The 20219-nt window shown below is 52.3% G+C and overlaps 2 protein-coding genes across 2 annotated transcripts in view; both read left to right on the forward strand.

The window, feature by feature from the left end:
• RAB40C (RAB40C, member RAS oncogene family) overlaps positions 1-17055 on the forward strand; it is a 24781-nt gene extending 7726 nt beyond the window's left edge. The window contains exons 3-6 of the mRNA XM_029957915.1: positions 1525-1585; positions 11297-11374; positions 12063-12285; positions 14066-17055. Coding sequence (XP_029813775.1) covers positions 1525-1585; positions 11297-11374; positions 12063-12285; positions 14066-14346 — 643 coding nt within the window. The 3' untranslated portion in view covers positions 14347-17055. The remainder of the gene's footprint in view (positions 1-1524; positions 1586-11296; positions 11375-12062; positions 12286-14065) is intronic.
• The window catches only part of WFIKKN1 (WAP, follistatin/kazal, immunoglobulin, kunitz and netrin domain containing 1), a 9459-nt gene continuing 3590 nt past the window's right edge, over positions 14351-20219 (forward strand). The window contains exon 1 of the mRNA XM_029957882.1: positions 14351-14394. Coding sequence (XP_029813742.1) covers positions 14351-14394 — 44 coding nt within the window. The remainder of the gene's footprint in view (positions 14395-20219) is intronic.

The following is a 20219-nucleotide window of genomic DNA, read 5'->3' on the forward strand; positions in this document are numbered from 1 at the left end:
TAGGATAGATAGTCTGCCCATATTCTGGGTTTTACATGGGTCTTGTGAGGAATGACACAGGCCCTAAAACATGGAGTTAAATAGCCCCTACCAGCTATTGAGTCAAGTAACAGGAATATTAGTAACCTGTGTGAATTGTTAATTAGGAATGAACTCCATGTTCTCAGCCTCAGTGAGTGACTCTGGCAGTGTGGAGTTTGGTGGTTTAATTACACCCTGCTCTCTGAAGCTGAATGTCCTCATTTTTCTTACAAAAAGAACAGAAGCAGCTCATTTATCTCTTCTAGCCTGTGTGTTTATATGTGCCACTTGCATTCTTGCCTCTCTCTCATAAGATGCCTGTTGGAACATTTCAGCCCCAAGTGTGTAGTAACTTAGTGCTTCCCTCTTGAAACCATCTTCTTTTTATGCTGCAATTCTTGAGCTGGAGAACAGCACAGGAGCTGAAAAGCTGATAACAATGGTTTATGATGCCTTAGTGTAATCTTTCACCATTACTTACCCACTGTTTGATTGTCAAGGGAGAAGGGTATGTAAGCACAGGCTGTTAGATTGATGTCCAGGGCCTATAATATGATCCCTGGAAACTTTAAGCTTTAGATCTGAAGGAGTGACTGTCCTGAACTTGAGGTCAGTGCCTTTCTCGTGGAGCTGATGCACATCTGGGGCTGAGGGGGCAAATCATCAGTCTTTTCAGTGGTCATTAATGTCTTTTATTCTGGCCCAGGGAATAGATTTGGCAAACATGATAATGTATCTGATTACCCTGGTGCATCTAAGTCTGTACTGGTTAAATTGGTGTGCTGGGCTCTGGCTTTTTGTCCCAGATGTTCCCACAGGCACTGGAGTGCTGGTAATGCTGTCAAACTTAGTTACACCCTGCTAAGACAGTAAAAATGAAGAGGCCCTTATTGTCCCAGTGGGATAGAAACACTGTTCCCTAGTCCTGCTCTTTAGCTCTCCATAGGGTGAGATCGACCAGGTCTGTCAGGAATCTGAGTATAAGAGAATTCCCTTTATTTTCAATTTTTAAAACTTGTTTGAAAAAATAAGTGAAGCCAGACAGTGCAAGATAATTTCTCCTCCCTGGAGTGGTTACATTCATCTTATGGCAGGTCAGATGTTCTCCATGCCAGGGAGAGCTCTGCAGACTCACTCTGACTCTGAACTCCGTGGGCTGCAGGGAACCAAGACAGAAGATCCTTTGCCCAGGGGAATAAAATGACTTGCACCCTCATACATCATCAGACAGTACTGAAGCCAAGTGGTTTGGGTTGGTATTTTCTCCATGGGAAGCACAATGACAGTGGCAACCTCTTGAGTGTCTGTGTCCAAATGTGGTGTTGTACCCACTGATTCTTCCCAAAAAACCCACTATGGGGAGCACTTTGGGTACCATGTGTGTTCTAAAGATCTGACAGGATCAACACTGATTTTTATTCTGGTGTTTTGGGTCCAGCAGGAGATGTGCAGTATGGGAGTCAGTTCTCCACATTTCACAGCTGTAACTTTTCTGTGTTTCAGGGACACTTCAGGGCAAGGGAGATTTTGCACCATTTTCAGATCCTACTCCAGAGGAGCCCAGGTAAGTGCTGCTCTCAGGGCTTTGAAGAGATGCATTTGCTTTTCCTTTAGGCTGTAGGAATCTTTTCTGCTGTAGTAAAGAGCTCTGAAGAGGAAGGCATTGATCAGCAAAAGGATCTACGGAGATACCAAGAGGCATCTTGTTGCCTGGGATTCTGTTCTTATGAAATGGTGGAAGAAAGGGGAGGGAATGACAGACTTTGCTAAACTCCTACAGAAAAGGTCTGTACAGGCTATGTTCAGTATTAATTTCTAGAGGTGGGGTTAGAGAGGACGAGGCAATTCTCGCTTTAGATGTGCCTTAAGCTTTGATGTGGGAGCTCCTACTTTCTGAGGTTTCCCAAATTTGTTTAAATATGACACTGGCTTTCCCAGTGGAGCTCTTCCAGGCTGTGTTGCCTTCAAGTCAGTTCCAAAAATAGGGGTGGCTCCTACTTGTGTGTCTGAGGCAAACTTGGAACTAGAGCAGCTCAGTTGGATTGTAAAGTGCTTGTGTTCCTTAAAACTTGAGGCAGAGCCTTACAGTTTGAGTTTCTCCTCTGGGGCCTGCTCCAGAATAGCATCAAGATCCTCAACAGCACAAAAATCCTTGTGCTCCTCTGGAAAATTGCTTTTAGTGTTTTCTCATGGTTCTGTTGTTGTCCTTGTAATAACATGACAGAGGCTCTCCAAGGTAAAGTCTCCCTGAGTTTAATGAGCTACTGTATTTACCTTATTGTTTCCAAATTGGAAAACTTTGGAGAAAATTCCTCCTCTCTTAGACACCTGGAGTCAGAAGCTGCCTATCAGCCTCCTGACTGTGCTGGTATCCTGGCAGATTCCCAGCCTTTGGGAAACTTTGCCACTTTCATTTAAGCTCTTGCCACTCTTGGCTTTTTGCTCCTCGTAGGACCTTTGCTTTTGAAACTGGGAAAATCCATCTTGCTCTCTTTCCCTAAGACTTCCTGCAAATTCCCTTGTGCCGCAGACATGGGAACACCTCACCTGGGATGTGAGGCTGAGATCTCTGGTGTCCTGTTCATTCATGTTTGTGCACATCTCTGGTGGTCTGGATGCTTTGAGGCAGCTCCTTTGAAGCAGAGGCCAATTTCCTGGTGCTTGCAGAAGTGCAGGGCAAGGAGTGTTGGAATTCTGCAGTGGGAGAGCCCAGGATCTCCCATTCACATGCTGAGTCCCGTGTCTGAGTTTATGTTTAAGCTTTCCTCTGCCCTTACACATTTCAGAAAAGTCTGGAGCTCTGATCACAGAATCATGGAACAGTTTGGGTTGGAAGGGACCTTAAAGCTCATCCCGTTCCACCCCCTGCCATGGGCAGGGACACCTTCCACTAGCCCAGGTTGCTCCAAGCCCTGTCAAACCTGGCCTTGGACACTTCCAGGGATGGGGAGTCCACAACCTCCTAATGGAACCTGTGGGCTTGAGGCCACATCACTTCCCTCAGCAGTTATAAATGACCAGAGCCTGGTCAGTGTGGTTTGCTGGTGACTGTGAAGCTTAGCTTTGATCAGGCTTTTTTCTGAGACCTCGCTGTGTCAGATTCCCAGAATAAACTGGGAATAGAAAGCAGCAACTAATATGTCCAGAAATACCATTTGAGAGCTTTTACCCCTGTCTGCAGCCACTGTGCAGAATCTCCCTTCAGTGTAGCCTGTGAGCTCCTCAGAGCAAGTGCTGTGTCTCCACAGGGCTGCACCCACACAGCAGAACTTGTACCTGCTGCTGCCACCGAGGGAACTGGGGCAGAGGGGGGAGGTGAAATAAGGAATGATGAGGAATTGGATGGAGAGACAGGTCTAGAACCTGCCTGGAGCTGTGAGGTACTGGCACAGCACATCTGTGGGTTCCTGCAGCCTGGATACGACATTTGGGTGCCATAAGGTATCTGGCTGACCTGACCTCAAGCTTGAAATGTAGTGATTTTCTCTTCCTTCCTCAAAATGAAGTTCTTGACCTTCTTTGCTTTGGAGGCAATGTCCTGCCCTTGTGCTGTGCTTATCAGCTTTGCTGGAGGGACTCTCACCTGAGGTTTGCCTCCTCCATCTTGCTGCCTGCCCCTCCCAAGGAGTGAGGCTGAGACAATGAACCTCATCAGCCAGGCAGGGGGCCCTTCAGGGTGAATACTTCATCAAATCATGGAATCCTTAAGGTTGGAAAAGCCCTCTGAGATCATTGAGTCCACCCATTAGCCCAGCCAAGTGACTGCCAAGGCCATCACTAAACCATGTCTCTCAGCACCACGTTCTGCAGGGGGTTCGTGAACACTTCCAGGGATGGTGATTCCACCACTGCCCTGGGCAGCCTGTGACCACCAGTGGTCTGACCAGCCTTTCAGGGAAGAAATTTCCCCAGTATCCAACCTAAACTTCCCCTGGCACAACTTGAGGCTGTTTCCTCTTGCCCTTGTTACCTTGGAGAAGAGACCAAACCCCCAGCTGGCTCCCACCTCCCTTCAGGCAGCAAACCAGCCCTAAGGAGTGAGTCTGCCCAGGAGGAGGAGGAGTTCCCAAGGGAAGTGAAACACAGTGGAAAGCCTCTTGAAGACTAGTGACTGCAGTCCTTGTACTGTCTGCTCCAGGCAGCTTGGAGGAAAACTCAGATTGTTTTCAGCATGAAGTGGTTGGCTCCCATGTGGTGATACACTGATACTCCTGTATTAACAGGAATACAGGTACTGTCTCTCTTAAATAACTCCCCACATCTTTCAGTGGAAGGGGAAAGCATCTAAATTTATACTCTGAATGGTTAACCAAAGCAAGAGGACTGTTTGTTTTGAATAACAAATGCCTGTGTGATTGCAAGGATGGACTTCCAACACCTCCAGTTATTTTCAGTATGCAGAAGCTGACTCCTCTTGGCATGGCTTGAGCACAAACACAACCTGACCATTGTGGTCTTGGCAGCGAAAGAGATAAAATGCTCCTGAGTCGCCTGATTTAGAACCATGGAATGGTTTGGGTTGGAAGGGACCTTAAACCTCATTCCACCCTCCTGTCCAACCTGGCCTTGGACACTCCCAGGGGTGGGGCACGCAGCTTCTCTGGGCAACCTGTGCCAGGGCCTCACCACCCTCATAGCCAACAATTCCTTCCCAATATCCCATCTAACCCTGACCTCTGGCAGTGGGAAGCCATTCCCCTTGTCCTGTGACTCCATCCCTTGTCCCAAGTCCCTCTTCAGCTCTCCTGCAACCCCTTTAGGCCCTGGAAGGGGCTCTCAGGGCTCTCTCTCTCTCTCTCAGGCTTCTCTTCTCCAGGTGAACCCCCCCAGCTCTCCCAGCCTGGCTCCAGAGCAGAGGGGCTCCAGCCCTTGGAGCATGTCCGTGGGCTCCTCTGGACCTGCTCTAACATGTCCACATCCTTCTGATGTTGGAGGCCCCAGAGCTGGATACAGTACTCCAGGTGGGGTCTCCAGGATTTGTTCAGGCCTGTGTGCTGTACTGGCTTCAGCTGTTTGCTTCCCTCTCTGCTGTCCTGGAATCATCAGGCTCCAAGACTTCTGCCGTGAGAAGGCTGACGCAAATCCCATCAGAGGCAAGAGAAGCAGCTTTTTTAACCTAAAAGCCAAAAGCTTAGGAAGAACAAATCCAGCAGAGAACAGAGATACCAGGGTGGGAAAAACTCTGTTTGCAGTGCAGTGTGATAATTGTACCAGAACAGCTTGGTGTAAACTGGCCATGAGCAGCTTCACACTGAGAATTAGCAGAAGGTTCTTGCAGGGTAGAGGACTGAGGAGCACGAGGGGACCTTGAAGAATGAGGTTTCAGAGAGGATTTTGACAGGTTAGCTGTGAGAACTGGAGGCTGGCTCAGCAAGCTGGCAGCCCTTACCACGGTCTGAATAGCCAGTGCTTAAGAGAATACTTGGTATGAAAAGTGCTTCCAAGCCAGGGAAGCACACTGCACTTTCCCACACACTCCTTCTTGTTTTTTGAGCATAGCAATAAGAATTGAATCTTCTAAAGTAAACCCTGGAGCGGTTGCAACGTGGAAAAACGGTCTCCAGATAGCAGTAGACCTTGGGAGTTCTCCTTTCCTCCGCAGCACAACCCTCAGACCGAACTTCAGGCTGGTTCCTCCCCAGGGGGAGGACTTGGGTACCTTGATGCCTTCTCCAGTTTCAACTCCACTTGCCTGGGTCCATACATGTGGCTTTCATGTTCAGCAGGAACCTCTTCCTCTGGAAAACATCTGCAGTAAAACAGCTTCACTGCCCTGATGAGCTAGCTCTGAACAAGGACCAGCCCCTTCCTCCAGCTGAGGCACACCAGCCGTGTTTGCCCCAGGGTTTGCTGTGAGGATCACAGAGCTCTTGCCTTCCTCCCTGTCCTGCCCAGCAGATGTGATCTCATTAGGGACACAACGAGCTCTTGGGCTCGAGGTGGAGGCTTGTGGGGGCTGCTGTGCCTGGGACCCCCCCTCCTTTTCTCTGGCTTCTCTGGGGATTGAGTTTCCACTTCATCCCTTCCCTCTTGGAGTCTGCAGGGCCAGCAGGGCCATCACTTCAGGGTCTCATTTTGGAGCAAAAGAGGAGCGTTTGTATTTGGGATAGCCAAGCGTTGGCCTCCGGGCACAGAGAGAGTGTGCAGGCCATGTCATGGAGACAGCAGGGCCAGGGAGGTAGAGATGGAAACCCAGTGGTGTTGCATGTGCAGAACCAACCCAAGGAGTCTGGAGCTTGCTGTGCTGCAGAAGGATCTTTATGTTAATTGTCACAGCTCAGGGTATGGTGAAAGGTATTTAGTGATGCTTAAAGGTGCTGCAGAAATCTTTTTTGCTCTTGGACTTGTGCTCCTTTTGAGCTTGGCTTCAAGGTTTCAATATTCCAACAGCAGAGCTGGCACGCTGATCTCGGCTGTTGGGAGCAGCTGTGGCTCTTCTGGCTGCTGTGAGCAGATGCAAACTATTCCAAGAATCATCAGAGAGGGGAAGAAGACTTGTGGTGGTGCTTCCTGATCCAGCCAGGAAGAAGCAGTGCTAGGATCATTCCTGATGTCCTCATATGCCAGCAATTTAAACTGTTCCTGAAAGTGTGGCTTGCCAAACTCTTCCCAGACAGTGTGAAAAATGCTCCCATCTTACAGCAAAGCTGCAGCCCTAAAGGAATGATGAATATTGTTGAGTTCTGCTTAGGCAGGTGTTTTGAGGAGCTGCTGTTAAGGGCTTCTTAGTATGCAGGAAGGAGGTGGATTTTTGGCAGCTCAGCAGACTCAGGTGTAGGCTCTGCTTTCTTGGTTGCAGCAAATACCTTACCTTACCTGCCTTGGGTCATTCAGATGGAGTTGTCTAGCTGCTGGAGAAGTCTGCCCTGCCTGCCAAAATATTTATCAAAAGCACAGGGATAAATAACCCCCCAGTGTGCTGTGGTGTTGGGAAATGGCCTGGCAGCAGGATGTAACTGCCCACGAGCCAAGGCCCGAGGTGCCAGCTGGAAAGCCATGACCAAATGGAGCTCCAAAAGAGCAGGAGGGACAGAGTGTTCTGGTTCCTGTCAGCACTGGATCTTCTGTTCATGGTTTGCTTCATCCTGTGGACCAGAGAAATCCAGTCTGGGGGGTCTTCAGGCTTCTTTCCATCACAGCTTTTTTCCATCAGTGGAGAATAGCAGTGAGTGACACTTCCCTGGCCACCCTGTCACCTGCCTGCACTGGGCTGAGGCCTTTGGCAGTCATGGGAGTGCTCCCAGCAGTTCCTTGTGAGATCCAGCTCCTAAAGCATCTGGAAAGTGTTTCTGGACAAGCCTGACTTGCACCAACAGTGAACACGCTGATTTCCACTCGCCTTTCAAAGCTTATTGCTGATAAACCTGGTCCAAACCTGCTGCAAGCAGGCAGAGATGGTACTTCCTCACCACCACTGTGGTTATGTGGACAGATCTGTGTGTCAGCTCCTGCTGGAAACAAATTTGGCTTTTGGCAGAGTAAGTGTCCACATGTGCTGCTGGATACAATGACTGGTGATCTCTCTATGTTCCTTGTTCACTCCTGTGGAAATTTCTGTCACTGCTATGCTGAGGGTTGTGCCAATCCCAGTAGTGTGGAACAAAACCAGAATGGGAATGAACTCTGAAAATCAACTGTGAAAAGACCTGAGATGGATCTGGGGATGAGTCCAGTCCTCTTCCACCTCACACAGAAGCTGTAGGCAGGTTGGGGAGGGAAGGAAGGAAGGCTGTCGTGAGGGGTCCAGGATACCCTTGATCTGAGAAAGCTGAGTGTGGAGCTTTTACTGCATGCTGTGGGAACCTGGGGTACATAATGCTCACAAAAGGGCTTTGTGAAGCTAAAAATGGAGAGCCATGGAGAGAATACAGTGTTGACAGCCATCTAGGCACTTAGAGAGCAAATTAGGCTGCAAATGGGAAACTGTTCATTTGTCGAGTGGAGGAAATTAAAATTCTGTGCATGTTATTCCAAAGCAGACTTTAAAAAAACCTGACAGATCTTACTTGGAACTGTCTGCAGAGATGGAGCCAGCTCTCTCTGTGTGCATGGCTGAGTGCTATTCTCTCTGGGGGAGAGATGGTAATGACAGAGTCGATTTGGGATGTGTGCTCTGGAAATGTGGTGTCTGGAGCATGCCAGCACCTCTTGGAAACAGTACAAGGTTATCTGGCAGCACCAGGAGCTGGCCAGAGGTTTAGAAGGCTGTGTCCTCCCTCTGCTGAGCTACAGCACAGCTGGGTTGGGCAGGATGGGGACAGAGCAGGGCACAGGCAGCTTGGCCTCGGTGTCTTCTGAACTTTCCTGGACAGTCTTCCCTATAAATGTGTGTGCTGGAGCTGTGGCGTGGCCTGGAGACCCAACTGGCAGACAGAGTGTCATCTCCTGCTTTTAGAAATTGTGGGCTCGACCTTCCACCCTGCTGAGAACGCGGGGCTGCATTTCTGCTGATGTTTTATCCTTATTCCTATTTAAAGAAGATCCAGGCGGAAGCTGCCAGCAAAGCTCTCTCCTCCTAAAGCATATTCCTGGCAAGAGCAGTCAGCACAGACTAGGTCTTGGGTCTGTTTCTCTTGGCTAAAGGAACTTGTCAATCCAGAGATGAAGGAAGTAGACTTTATTTATCCTGCTGGCCGTTTGTCTTGGAAGGGGGTCATCAAACTCTTTGCTTCGTTGTTTCCTGCCTCTCATTCATTCTCACGCGCGGCCTTGGAAGATGGAAATCAAAACAAATAGAGGAAAAATTAAAAGAAAGCTCAGAGTCTTTTTTTTTTTCCAATATGCACTTAAAATGTGATGTATCCTGCTAGTAAGTATTTCTAGATGGGGCTCTTGAAAAGCAGCGTCTTTGGGTTTGTGGGATGTTTTTAATTATGGAAAATCATTACTTCCTTCTAATTTTTCCTCTCTAAGTGTGGAAGAAACTGACCCTTTTCTCCTCCAAAACAAAAACAACCTCCAGTTCTTTCTGAGTGTGACATTTTTGGGCTGTTCTAGAAATGGCACTGCAAAAAAAATTACAAACTCTAGGCATGAGCTCCAGATTTTCTTTGGAGGACACTGAAGATGCTTCTCCCATCCCACAGATACTTCTGCCATTATGAAAATGGCAGGTGCCTCAGAACAACCTGAAACCCACACTTGGAAGGGCTCACTCTTCATGTTGGGCTGTCAAACACAAAAGCCAACCCACTACACCTGACTTGCCTTTTGTGCCCCCTCCCCTTCTGTTTTTGTACATTTGAGCCTCTGTGCAGAAGGTGCAGATGTGGAGATGTGGGTGGGACAGGGAGGGCAGAAACAGCAAGTGTTGCCTTGGGAGGACCTACCCTGGGGTGGAAGCACCATGCAGTGAGGTTGGGACTAAAGCTGAAAAATCAGAATTTTCTAGAGTAAGGAATCTGAATTGTTCTAAAATTATAAAATTGGTCAGGCTTTGAGAGCTGCTTATTCTGAAAGAGCTGAGAGAAAGACAGACAAGGTCAAGGCACACGCAGTGCACTGGGGGAAGGCTGCTGTTCCTGTGGGGCAGCAGTGCCAGCTGCAGATGTGACTTCACTGGGAGGGAGGATTCAGGTGCCTTCGTGGTTCAGATGCCAGTTTATCACTCCTGTGTGCTCCACATCTCACGTTGCTGATTATTTTTTCATAAATTTGAAGTGTATCAGATACAGGCTGTACAGGCTGCCCCTCACGGGCTTTGGCAGCAGCAGGGATTTTGGGAGGACTGGATAGCTGGTGTTTCCCATCTGTGTAGCACATCTTCCATTTCAGGGAATGAAGGAGCAACTCCACAGATAGGTGAGGGTGCTTTGGGGTACCAGGACAGATGATGGGCAGTTTGTCAGCTCCCTCCTTCCCTGGGCTGAATCCAGGCACCTCAAGGACCAGGCTGCCAGCTGAGCCCTTCCTTTGCCAGTTTAAGCTTGTGCTGGGGCCTCACTGGAGGGACAGCTGTTCCTCAGGATACCCCTGATTCAGGGAGGACTGGTTTGCTGAGCTTGCTGCTCAGTGATCTGGTTTGTTTTGCCCTTAGCTTGTCTTGCTGCTCCTGGGTTCCCTTTCATCCAGTGCTGCCTTCCCAGCTGGATTGTCTCCTCTCTCAGCACGAGATCATCTGCTCCTCCCTAGTTCCCATTTCAGGGCATCTTCAACTGCAATTCTGCCAAGTCAGCTTGGAGTGCCTGTTGTCACTTGGAATGTCCTTGATTGCAAAGAAGAGAGTGACAAGAAGTCAGAAAAATAAGAGGGGGGCTGGAGAAGTGCTGCTGCTGAGGACAATTCCCTAAATGCTGTGTGTGCCCAGCCGGTCCCGAGCGCTGCCTCGTGTGCCTGCAGGGCCAGCACTGCCCTCATGTCTGTCCTCAGCAATGCTCTGCATCGAGCAGAGCTCCTTGCTGGGAGATGCTGTGGACCCAAGTGGTGGCCACCAGTCTGGCCATGCTCCTGGGTCCTGCTAACCAGGCTCAGGGTGAGGTGGAGACTCCAAGGAGCTGCTCCTGCCTTGGGTTGTGCCAGTCCTGGGCCAGCACCACTGTGCTGCACCTCCAGAGGTGTCTGGGAAGCGAGTCATGGATGTGGGTGGTGTTCAGGGACAATGGAGGTGGGCCTGAGGATGCTGTAGGTACCTCTTGGCAGAAGAAAGGGTTGTTCTGTGTCAGTGTGCCAGTGACAGTGGGAGACACCTTCAGCAAAGCCCGGGTGGATCCCAGTCCTGAGAGCTCAGTCCTGCAGAGATGCTGTGGGGCTTACTGGCATCATTCAACTTCTTCCTTGTCAGCACAGGGCTGACAATGAAACTGTTCTGTAGAGGGAAAACACTCTGAAGAGGGGTGTGCTTGATTAACTCTGTCCTGCCCTGCTGCCTCTCTGCCACTGACTGCAGCTCTTCTGTGTAAGGGGAAAGAAAAAGACTGTTTCTGCCTCAGTGAGCTTGTATCAAATTTGAGACAGGAGAAGGGTGTTTTGCTCCTCCAGATACACAGTCACCAAGGCAGTTCCTGCTCCTGTGTAGAGACTGCAGCTTTGGAAATGATTTGGAGGATGCCAAAGCCAAAACAAGAGTAAAACCTTCCCTAATGACCTGGGAGTCATTAGCACAGTCCTGTTGTCTCGATTTTTGCCCTATCAGCACACAAATGGTGCAGCTGGAGCAACGTTCTGTCCCTTGCCCTCTTGGTTTCTGCACTTGGAGATGGTCTTTTCAGGTATGTCCCCCCCTTTTCATGTTGCCTACTATGAAACCTCCTGATTGCTTCTGATTTTCTTCCACCAGGGAATTCTCTTGGTGTACGACATCACCAATCGCTGGTCCTTCGATGGGATAGACCGATGGATAAAGGAAATAGATGAGGTAAGGGAATGGAAGAACATATGCAGGGATCTATAGCAGAAATTTGGGGAGGTATCACCTGAGGTGTCACCTCTGATATGGGGACAGGAATGGCTCTGCTATGGAGGGGACACGATGGCAGTGCAGTACTGAGCAGAGCAAAGTGATAAGTGCCTGCTCTCCACCTCTGTGTAAATCTGGAATAGTAGGAAAGGGCTTGGGAATGGTCAAGAAAGGTAGGGAAGTTCCCTCTAAAATCACAGGATCACAGAATGTGCTGAGTTGGAAGGGACCTACAAGGGTCATCAAGTCCAACCCTGGCCCTGCACAAGAGTCACCCCCTGTGCCCCAGAGGATCATCCAAACCCTCCTGGAGCTCTGGCAGCCTTGGGGCTGTGCCCACTGCCCTGGGGAGCCTGGTCAGTGCCCAACCAGCCTCTGGGGAAAGAACCTTTTCCTGAGATCCAACCTGACCCTGCCCTGACACAGCTCCAGCCGTTCTCTGGGTGCTGTCCCTGGTCCCCCCAGAGCAGAGCTCAGTCCCTGCCCCTCCTCTACCTCTGCCCAGGCAGCTGGAACTGCACTGAGGTCTCCCCTCAGTCTCCTCTGCTCCAGCTGAACACACCAAGTGCCCTCAGTGTCCTCACACAGCTTCCCCTCCAGGCCCTTCACGAGAGCCATGATTTCTCCACTCCTTTCCCTGTTGCAGCACGCCCCGGGTGTCCCTCGGATCCTGGTGGGGAACAGGCTCCACCTGGCCTTCAAGCGGCAGGTGCCGACGGAGCAGGCGCGGGCCTACGCCGAGAAGAACTGCATGACCTTCTTCGAGGTGAGCCCCCTCTGCAACTTCAACGTCATCGAGTCCTTCACGGAGCTGTCCCGCATCGTCCTCATGCGGCACGGCATGGAGAAGATCTGGAGACCCAACCGAGGTGAGCAAGGAGGCTGCTCCTGTGGGGAAGGCTGGGCTCACGTGGAGGGATGGGGCTACCTGGAGGGGGGGGTGTTCCTGAGGAACTGTGGGAGCTGAATCCACCTGACAGGGAGAAGTGCCTTGGGCCAGACAAGCTGAAGCTGAGCCACAAGCTGCCTGGACTGGCGCAGGGCTGGGCAGCTCCACAGGGCAGTTCAGCATGTCTGGGATCTGCAGTGCTCTGGGGCATCCTCTACCTTCCCACTCACTCTGCAGGAGGCTCAGGGCAATTATCTCCCTGCTTGAAAGTACTTCAGTCAGACGGCTGTGTGGGACAAATCCAAGCATAAGCACCTCGGTCCGTGCCCTTGCCTGAGCCTGTCCCCCCGTTCCAGAGGGAAGCAGAGCAAGCCTAAGGAGCTGAAAGGGACTAAACCTCCTCCCTGCCTTCAGCAGGCAGCAGTGGGCTGGGGGATTCCATGTATCCAGGCACATGGGCTGCAGTGAGGCAAACCACAAGCAGACTTCATGTTATGTCTCAGCCTGTTGGCTTTGATGAAAAATAATCCCAGTTCCCACGTTATTCCTGGCTGGAAGTGTCCCACTGCAGTCTGAGCAGCAGGAGATCTGTGCTCCTGGGGTGACCTACCCTCCCATGGATCTTCAGCTCCTGCTCACCAGGGAGGGGGAATCCTGTTTGCCGTCCCCAGTCCCCAGATGTTCTGCCTGGGCTCCTGTCCCCGACTGTGGCACACTTGGCTGCCGTGCCACAGTCTCCAGGTCACCGAGGGATGGTGGGCAGGGAATGTGCTGCATTCACGGACCTTTCCTGAACCTCTTCCAGAGGTTTTGTAACTGTGGGCTGCCTGCTTGGGAACAGATAGGGCAAAAGGAAATGGCCTCAAGTTGTACCAGAGGAAGTTTAAATTGGATATTGGGAAAATGTCTTCCCTGAAAGGGTGGTGGTCAGGCCCTGGTACAGCTGCCCAGTGCAGGGTTGGGGTCACCGACCCTGGAGGTGCTCAAAAGAGGTGTAGATGTGGCACTTGGAAAGTGGGTTAGTGGTGACCTTGGCAGTGCTGGGGAACGGTTGGAGTGGATAGTCTTAGAGGGCTTTTCCAACCTGAATGATTCTGTGTTTCTATGAATGGGAATCTGCCTGCTCGGGAACAGCAGCGTGGCGCTGGCGGGCGGGAGGAGGATAACGCGTGCCCTCTTCTGGCCGCTGAATGGGAATTCCCCTCCAAGGAGAGGGACTTCCCAAGGCGGGCCCACATGGTGCAGGCTGAGCTAGGAGGCTGCTGGGAAACGGGGAAGAGCGGAGTGGTGTTCTGGCTTGGTGGGGTCTCTGTGCCTGGGGGGTTCTGCAGAGAGCTGCTGCTCCCTGAGGAGGTCCCAAGGGACACTGTCCTGTTTCAGGACTTACTGACCCTGTTGCCTCTTCCCTGGGCATGCCCTGGTTGCCAGAGGATGTGCTGAGAAGCCAAGTGTCTGTCAGGAATGTGAGCCAGGCCCTGCCACCCCGGGCACCGAGCAGGGGAGGGCTGGCAGTGCCTAACCCTGTGTTGACACCAAAGCTGGTGTCTGGCAAAGCAAAAACCTCCAACAGCAAAGCTCACCTTGATTGCCCAAGCTTTTTTCCTAACCAACCTGCTCCCTAATAAAAGCTCCTATGCAGTAATTCTTGGCATATCTCCCTGAGGAGCTGGAGCTGTGCAACATAAGAAAGGAATAGCTGTGGGATGAGGGCAGCCCAGGAAATCTCTTGGCCCTTGACTGTGTGGTCCTTTCTCCCGCAGTGTTCAGCTTGCAGGACCTGTGCTGCCGAGCCATTGTGTCCTGCACCCCAGTCCACCTCATCGACAAGCTGCCCTTGCCTGTCACCATCAAGAGCCACCTGAAGTCCTTCTCCATGGCCAACGGGATGAACGCGGTGATGATGCACGGCCGGTCGTATTCCCTGGCCAGCAGTGGGGGCGGGAGCAGCAGCAAAGGGAACAGCTTGAAGAGATCCAAATCCATCCGGCCGCCCCAGAGCCCCCCACAGAACTGCTCACGCAACAACTGCAAGATCTCTTAGCAGGATGGGCACCGGGAGCTTCTGTCGGATCCGCACCCACCCACCGATGTACAGCTGTTTGCACACCCAGCCCTTTCCCACTGGATCCTTTCGGAGGGGTTGCTTTTCCAATGGCACGCACGAGCGTTAGGAATGTGCTCACGTTTTGGCTTGGCATAGGAAGAAGCGTGGTGCCGGCTGGATCCCGCAGCGCTGCCGGAGAGAGGATCTGCCAAGTGACCCTCCAAGAATGCTTTGGGCTTTGCCTCTCGGCCTGGGGTGGAAAATTCAGCAGCTGCCGGGCTGGGGAGGGGGGAAGGGGAAAAAAAGCTCATCAAGTCTCAATGGAGCAATGGATTTAATGGAAGATTGAGAGGCTTAAGGGAGTAGGCAAGGAGAGCCCGTGCTGCAACTTTAACTCTTGGCCTCCTGAACAGATTGCTGGTGCAATAGTGATCCTTGGATGTAGACAATAAGAAACAGGGACAGGGGAATAATGACAGTTTTCACCGGGATGTTCACCTGCTGTTGCCAAAAAAAACCAGAAAACAAGGCAAGAGTTGGCCAATTGGAAAGGGGAAGGCAGCGCTCGCTGCCTTCGCTTATTTATGTAAATATTATACATATATATATATCACTTGTTTTTTAAGGGTTTTTTTAAGAAGCTGTCAGGGAAAATTTTATGCAGCCATGTAAATACAAGCACTGGATGGACTTTCCCAGTGTCAGCAAAGGGGAGAAGTGGAGGATTTTCTGATGAAAACACATAAATGCTTTAAGAGACTTTCCCTCACCCCTGGGCTCGTGGTGGCGTTTTTAAATACTATGTGTGCAGAAGGAAAGGACAATTCATGTGGAACTTGTCCCAAGCTGCTTTATTCCAATCACTCCCTAAAACTTGTGAGTGCTGATGCAGGGTGGGATGGGAGTGGATAGAGGGGCAGAGTGGAGAGGCCAGGGTCCTGGGGGCTGGGGTTTTTTGGCAGGCAGGAGGAAGAGGCAGCTCTGGGGTTAGACCGATGCCTTGCTCGCTTTGAGCCTTCTGGTTGGGGATTTGGGAGCAGGGGGTGGAAGCATTGTACCTAAAGCAGGGAAAAATGCTGAATTTTGTCCCTTATTGCTGCAAAACTTTGGCTGTTGCTTCCAGTGCCCTCCATCCAGGACACTACCCCATGTGACAGCCCCTGGATTCTGGCTGCTTCCAACTTTGCTTTCCCAAAGATGCTGCCTGAGGTTGCACTGCTGTGGCTCCTCCTGGATGAAAGTGGGAAAGGGCAGAAGTGGCCTTTCCCACTGGAGCGTGAAGGAGCAGGGACTAGGAAGGTGAGAGGTTGGGGTGGGGAAACAGCAATCCCCAGGTCCCTTAGTGGCAAAGTCACTCAGTTCTTGGGGTAGTCCCAGAAGATCAGGAGAGCAAACTGCTTTGCTCCATAGGACAGCTCCTGGATTTTGAAGGGACAAGAGCTTGGGATGGATCTTCTGTCAAGCGAGTGCACCTGCTTTCCTGGCTTCATCCCACGGCTGATCTGTGCTGGGAATTCACCTGGAAGCTGAGAAATAATGCCCAGCCCTTACCCCAGAAGCTCAGGGGGTTGGCAGTGGGGCTGAGCCGTGGCAGCAGATTCTCGTGGGTGGCCGGGGTGTGTGGACTGTGAGTACCACGGTAGGAAGTGAAGTGTACAGTGCTGCCATCCTGCCCCTGGGATCAGCAGCTCCTCAAGGCCTGGGCTGGCTCCGCTCCCCCTCCCCAAGCCGCTCCTTGCACTGTGTGGGCAGGATGAAGCCGCAGCAGCTCCTGTGCGGCCGACAGACCCGCCAGACCCGCCGTGTCCGGGCTGGACACGTCCCCCCGCGGGGACATTGCCTTCCCCCACTCCTGAGCCCACCTGGGAGGTGCTGGAGCCTTCCCCCTCCCCTCTGCAGAACACAACAGGGGCAGGTCTCTTGGCTCAGCTTTATCTCTGCTTTATCACCCAGCTCAAGTGAGCGGGGAGAGAATTAAACCCCAGGCAGGCGGAGGGGGAGAAGAATCCTTTGTAGTGGTGCTTTGGCTCGAGAGCAAAGCCGGGGCCGGGCCCGGCGCGGTGGCACAAGGCCGGGGGATTTGGAGAACCTGTCTGGGCTGGCTGGCACCTGTTTCCCATCACTTAACACACAGCAGAAGACAATCGCTGGCTCAGCAGCCCGGGGATATACGGCCAACAGGTGACGGGCACCAAAACTGACGGCTTCTCCCGGGAAACACCGCCCGGGCACTGCAGGGCCCCGGCTGCTCCTGGCACCGGTGTGTGGGGCAAAGAGGGATGGAGGGCTCCTTCCTGACACCACCAAGCTGCTGCATGTCTCAAAACTGGCTGTACCTCTGCTTTGGTTTGGCTGTGCCACGTGTGCCACCTCCCCACACCGTTTCCCTGTGGTTGGTTTGGGTTTTGCCACCCTGTAAAGTCTCACGGATCCTGTCTGGAGTGAGGATGGATGATTTCCCTGGAGTGATTGCCCAGCAACAAACTTTTTTTATTTTTTAATTTAAAAGGAAAAGATGCTTGCATCTGATGTCAACACTAGTCTGTAGCTGCTCTCCAACACTTGTACCATTCCTGAGTTGGTTTTTTTGGACTATCCTTTTATTTTTTTATTCCTTTGTACAGTCAGTGTTGTTCAACTGATTCTACATGGTTTTGTTTTGTATAAATTAAAGTCTTTTTGTTTGTTTTGATCTACCAATTGAAAGGTGGAGAAGTTGTATCTAGTTTTGTGTGGGCTGGGAAGAGGTTGAAGGGAAAAGGTGGCAGTTTGCCCGTACCTGGGGATTTGGGGCTGCTTCTAGTGCAGGGGTGTATTGCCACTTCCAGGTCATCCACAAAATAACTCAAATTACATTTTCTGGGGAGTCTTCACAATCATGATTCCTGGCTGTGGTGGCTTTTTCCCTTTTCTGTACATGCAGAGGCTAAATCTGTTCTTGATTCTCACAGATCTGGGATAGTGAGCTCTAAGAAAACACAGAATCATTTCCAACACAGTTGGTCCCGTAGGTGGCTGGAGAAAACCAGGCTCTCCAGCAGCTTGCCAGAAACTGTGCTCATCCCTGCTCCACAGGGACAGGTTTGCAAGTAGTCAAAGCCTTAAATCCCTTCTTTGGGTCCAGGTGATCCTGGGGGAGCCATCACCCATCCTGCCCAGACTGGAGCAAGCTGGAGGCCATCCTGGGATAAATGTGACTGAAACGGAGAGGATGCAGCACCAGTGTCACATCAGGGTGGCCCTCGGAGGCACTGGGAGCCCCAAAGAAAGGGGATTTGCTCCTGGGGTTGAGGGAGACTTCTTGTCTGATCCTTTTTTCCCAGCCCACCTCCCCTTGACCTCCCTTTTCTCCTGCCTTCTCACTTCCCTAGGATCAGATTTTCCACTTCGTACCAGACTGGCCACGCTTGTTTTAACGGCTTAAGTAGTAATTGCCGGGGCTGGGAGGGGGCAGGGGGAAATGAGATCGTGTCTGCGGCCTGGAAAACCCTGGAGCTAAGGTGAAAGCCTGGTCAGGGAAGAGCCTTTTTTTTCCCCCTTTTTTCAGGGGGTTCTGGAAGTGTCTGTTGCCTCTTGCAGGGCTGAAACAAAGGCTGTGTGTGGTTTCAGGTGGGGCAGGGACAGCCGGAGCCCATTACGCCGGAGCAGCGGGGGCTGCCTGGGCCACAGCTGTCTGCCTGGGAAGGGCAGGGCAGGAAAACACTGCACAGCCTCAACGTGGTGGGAAGGCTGGGAGAGCTTCAGGGCTCCGTGGAGAAGGAGGAGGGAGCAGGTTCCTCTTGGGGTGATTCAGGTCTTTCCTCACTGAGCGTGTTTCTCCACAAACACCTTCCCCATTTGAGGTGTCTTGGGTTGGTCCCACTGTCCCTCCCAGGCTGGGAAGAGGTGGTGACCTCCATCTGACTGCAAAATGCTTGAAAATGTGGGTGTGTGTCCCCACGGGTGTGTTAGAGGGGCAGGAGTCCCCTGGGTGCAGGCGTCATTGGAGGGGGACACATGGCACTGCACCCTTCCTCCGGGACACAGTGCTGAGCTGCTCTCTGGTCTTGAAGAGAGAAGATGAACCATAACCTGGGATGAGCTCAGTTGGTTAAAACTTGGTCCTAATAATGTCAAAGTCATGGGTTCAATCTCTGTAATGGGTCATTCACTTAAGGGTTGGACTTGATGATCCTTGTGGGTCACTTCCAACTCATAATATTCTGTGATAAAACTCACATCTGTGTCTGGGATCTTTGACAGGGACACCAAAAATCCTGGTTTTGGGTGCCATGGGTGCTTGGACATTTGGAAGTGAACAGTTTAGGGGAGACTGAAGTTACAGCTGCTTCAAGCCTTGAGATGGTGAAAGTATCGTGGGCTTGGTCAGGTTTGGGAGAGTCACTTTGTCCTTCATCTTCAGCTGAAGAATCACTAGAAGAGGCTGGGTGGGTGTGAGGGTCCCAAGCTGGGTGGGGGTCCCCAGGGGTGGGTGAGGCTCTCAAGTAACTGGGAGCTGCATTTCCAACCACGCAGCACTGGCATCTCTCTGTCCAGTGCTGCACCACTGGGGTGAAGGTTCCCTGCCACTGCTTGTCCGGCCTCACGGCCTTTGGTCTCGGTGACACAGGGATTAGATGTCTTGGGCTCTGGTGTGAAACACGTGCCACCCTCAGGGCTGCTCCTCTGGCTCTGGAGAGGGGCCGTGGGGCAGGAGCTGACCCAGACCCCGGCACCATCATCGTGCTGTGACCACACAGAGCCCAGCCTGTGGGTGGGTGAAAGCTGGGCTCAGCTTTGCTGTTCCCTCCTGCACCAGCACCCTCGGGGGGACTCTGGGGCACCCCAAAGTGGCTCTGTAGCCCTGGGCTGCATCACCAGGGAGCAAGGGGCCCTGCAGCTGCCACACTGCTTCCCAGCTGGAGCAAGGTGGGTTTGTGGGTCAGGGATCTCCAGGCCTGGGGGCTGGGGTGGGTTGGGTGGGTCTGGGGGTCTCCGGGCTACCAGGGTATGCAGGGTATAGCCCCCAGCAGCTCCTAGCTGGGCTATCCTGATGCGATTCTCTGTTTGCTAAACATCAGCCTTCCTGAAAGTGTCCCGGGGCAGCAGAACCTCCCCTTGGCAACCATGGCTGGAGGGACCCTTGGGTGGCTGCTGGGCTGTGAAACTGGGGATCCCAGGCACAGCTATGGGACACACTCCAGCCCTCCAGGTGTGGTTGTGGCCAGCTGGTGACAGACCTGACTGTGTTTTGGGGGGTTTTGGGCCCCAGGGAGCCCCAGCATTGCCCTGGGCAGCCGAGAGCCCCCGGCAGCACAGCCGATGATGAGCCCGGGCAGGGAGGTGGCAGCGCTGGCAGGGCACTGCAGCTACACCCTGCTCACACCAGCGTGGGGGTGTCAAGGGCCCCCCCAAATTGTCTGGTCTGGGGCAAAAGGGGTTCCCCGAGGAGCTGCACACCGGGGGGAGCACCAAACCATTACATGCAAAAGCCCCTCAGGGGTGTGGGTGGGTTGGATTCCCCGCCAAAACAAAAACTGAACAAGAAAGGGCTCCCCTCCTTTTTTATGTCCCCTCCACCACCTGCCCCCCAAGAGGAGAGGCTGGAGGTGTTGAGCTGCTCCCCCGGGGCAACATCCCCTCGGGTTTGCTGTTTCGTAGGGGCTGCAGACCCCCCTCGGCTCTGAGGCTCTCGCCAGAGCCGGAAGAGTTAATGCTCCCAAAATGCCATGAAATGTTCCTGCTGCAGGTCAGTCTCCAGCGGGGATTAGGGGGATCTGGCCGGGGAGCCGAGGCCGGCTCCTGGCAGCTCAGGGCCGGTGCGGGACGTGCTGGTTGAGCTCAGGCGCAGTCTGCCGGGTCTGGTCTGGCTCAGAGGACAGCCTGGCTGT

The sequence above is a fragment of the Manacus vitellinus genome, unplaced genomic scaffold, assembly GCF_001715985.3.
Source record: "Manacus vitellinus isolate BGI_N305 unplaced genomic scaffold, ASM171598v3 scaffold_12_pilon, whole genome shotgun sequence".
Lineage (NCBI taxonomy): Eukaryota > Metazoa > Chordata > Aves > Passeriformes > Pipridae > Manacus > Manacus vitellinus.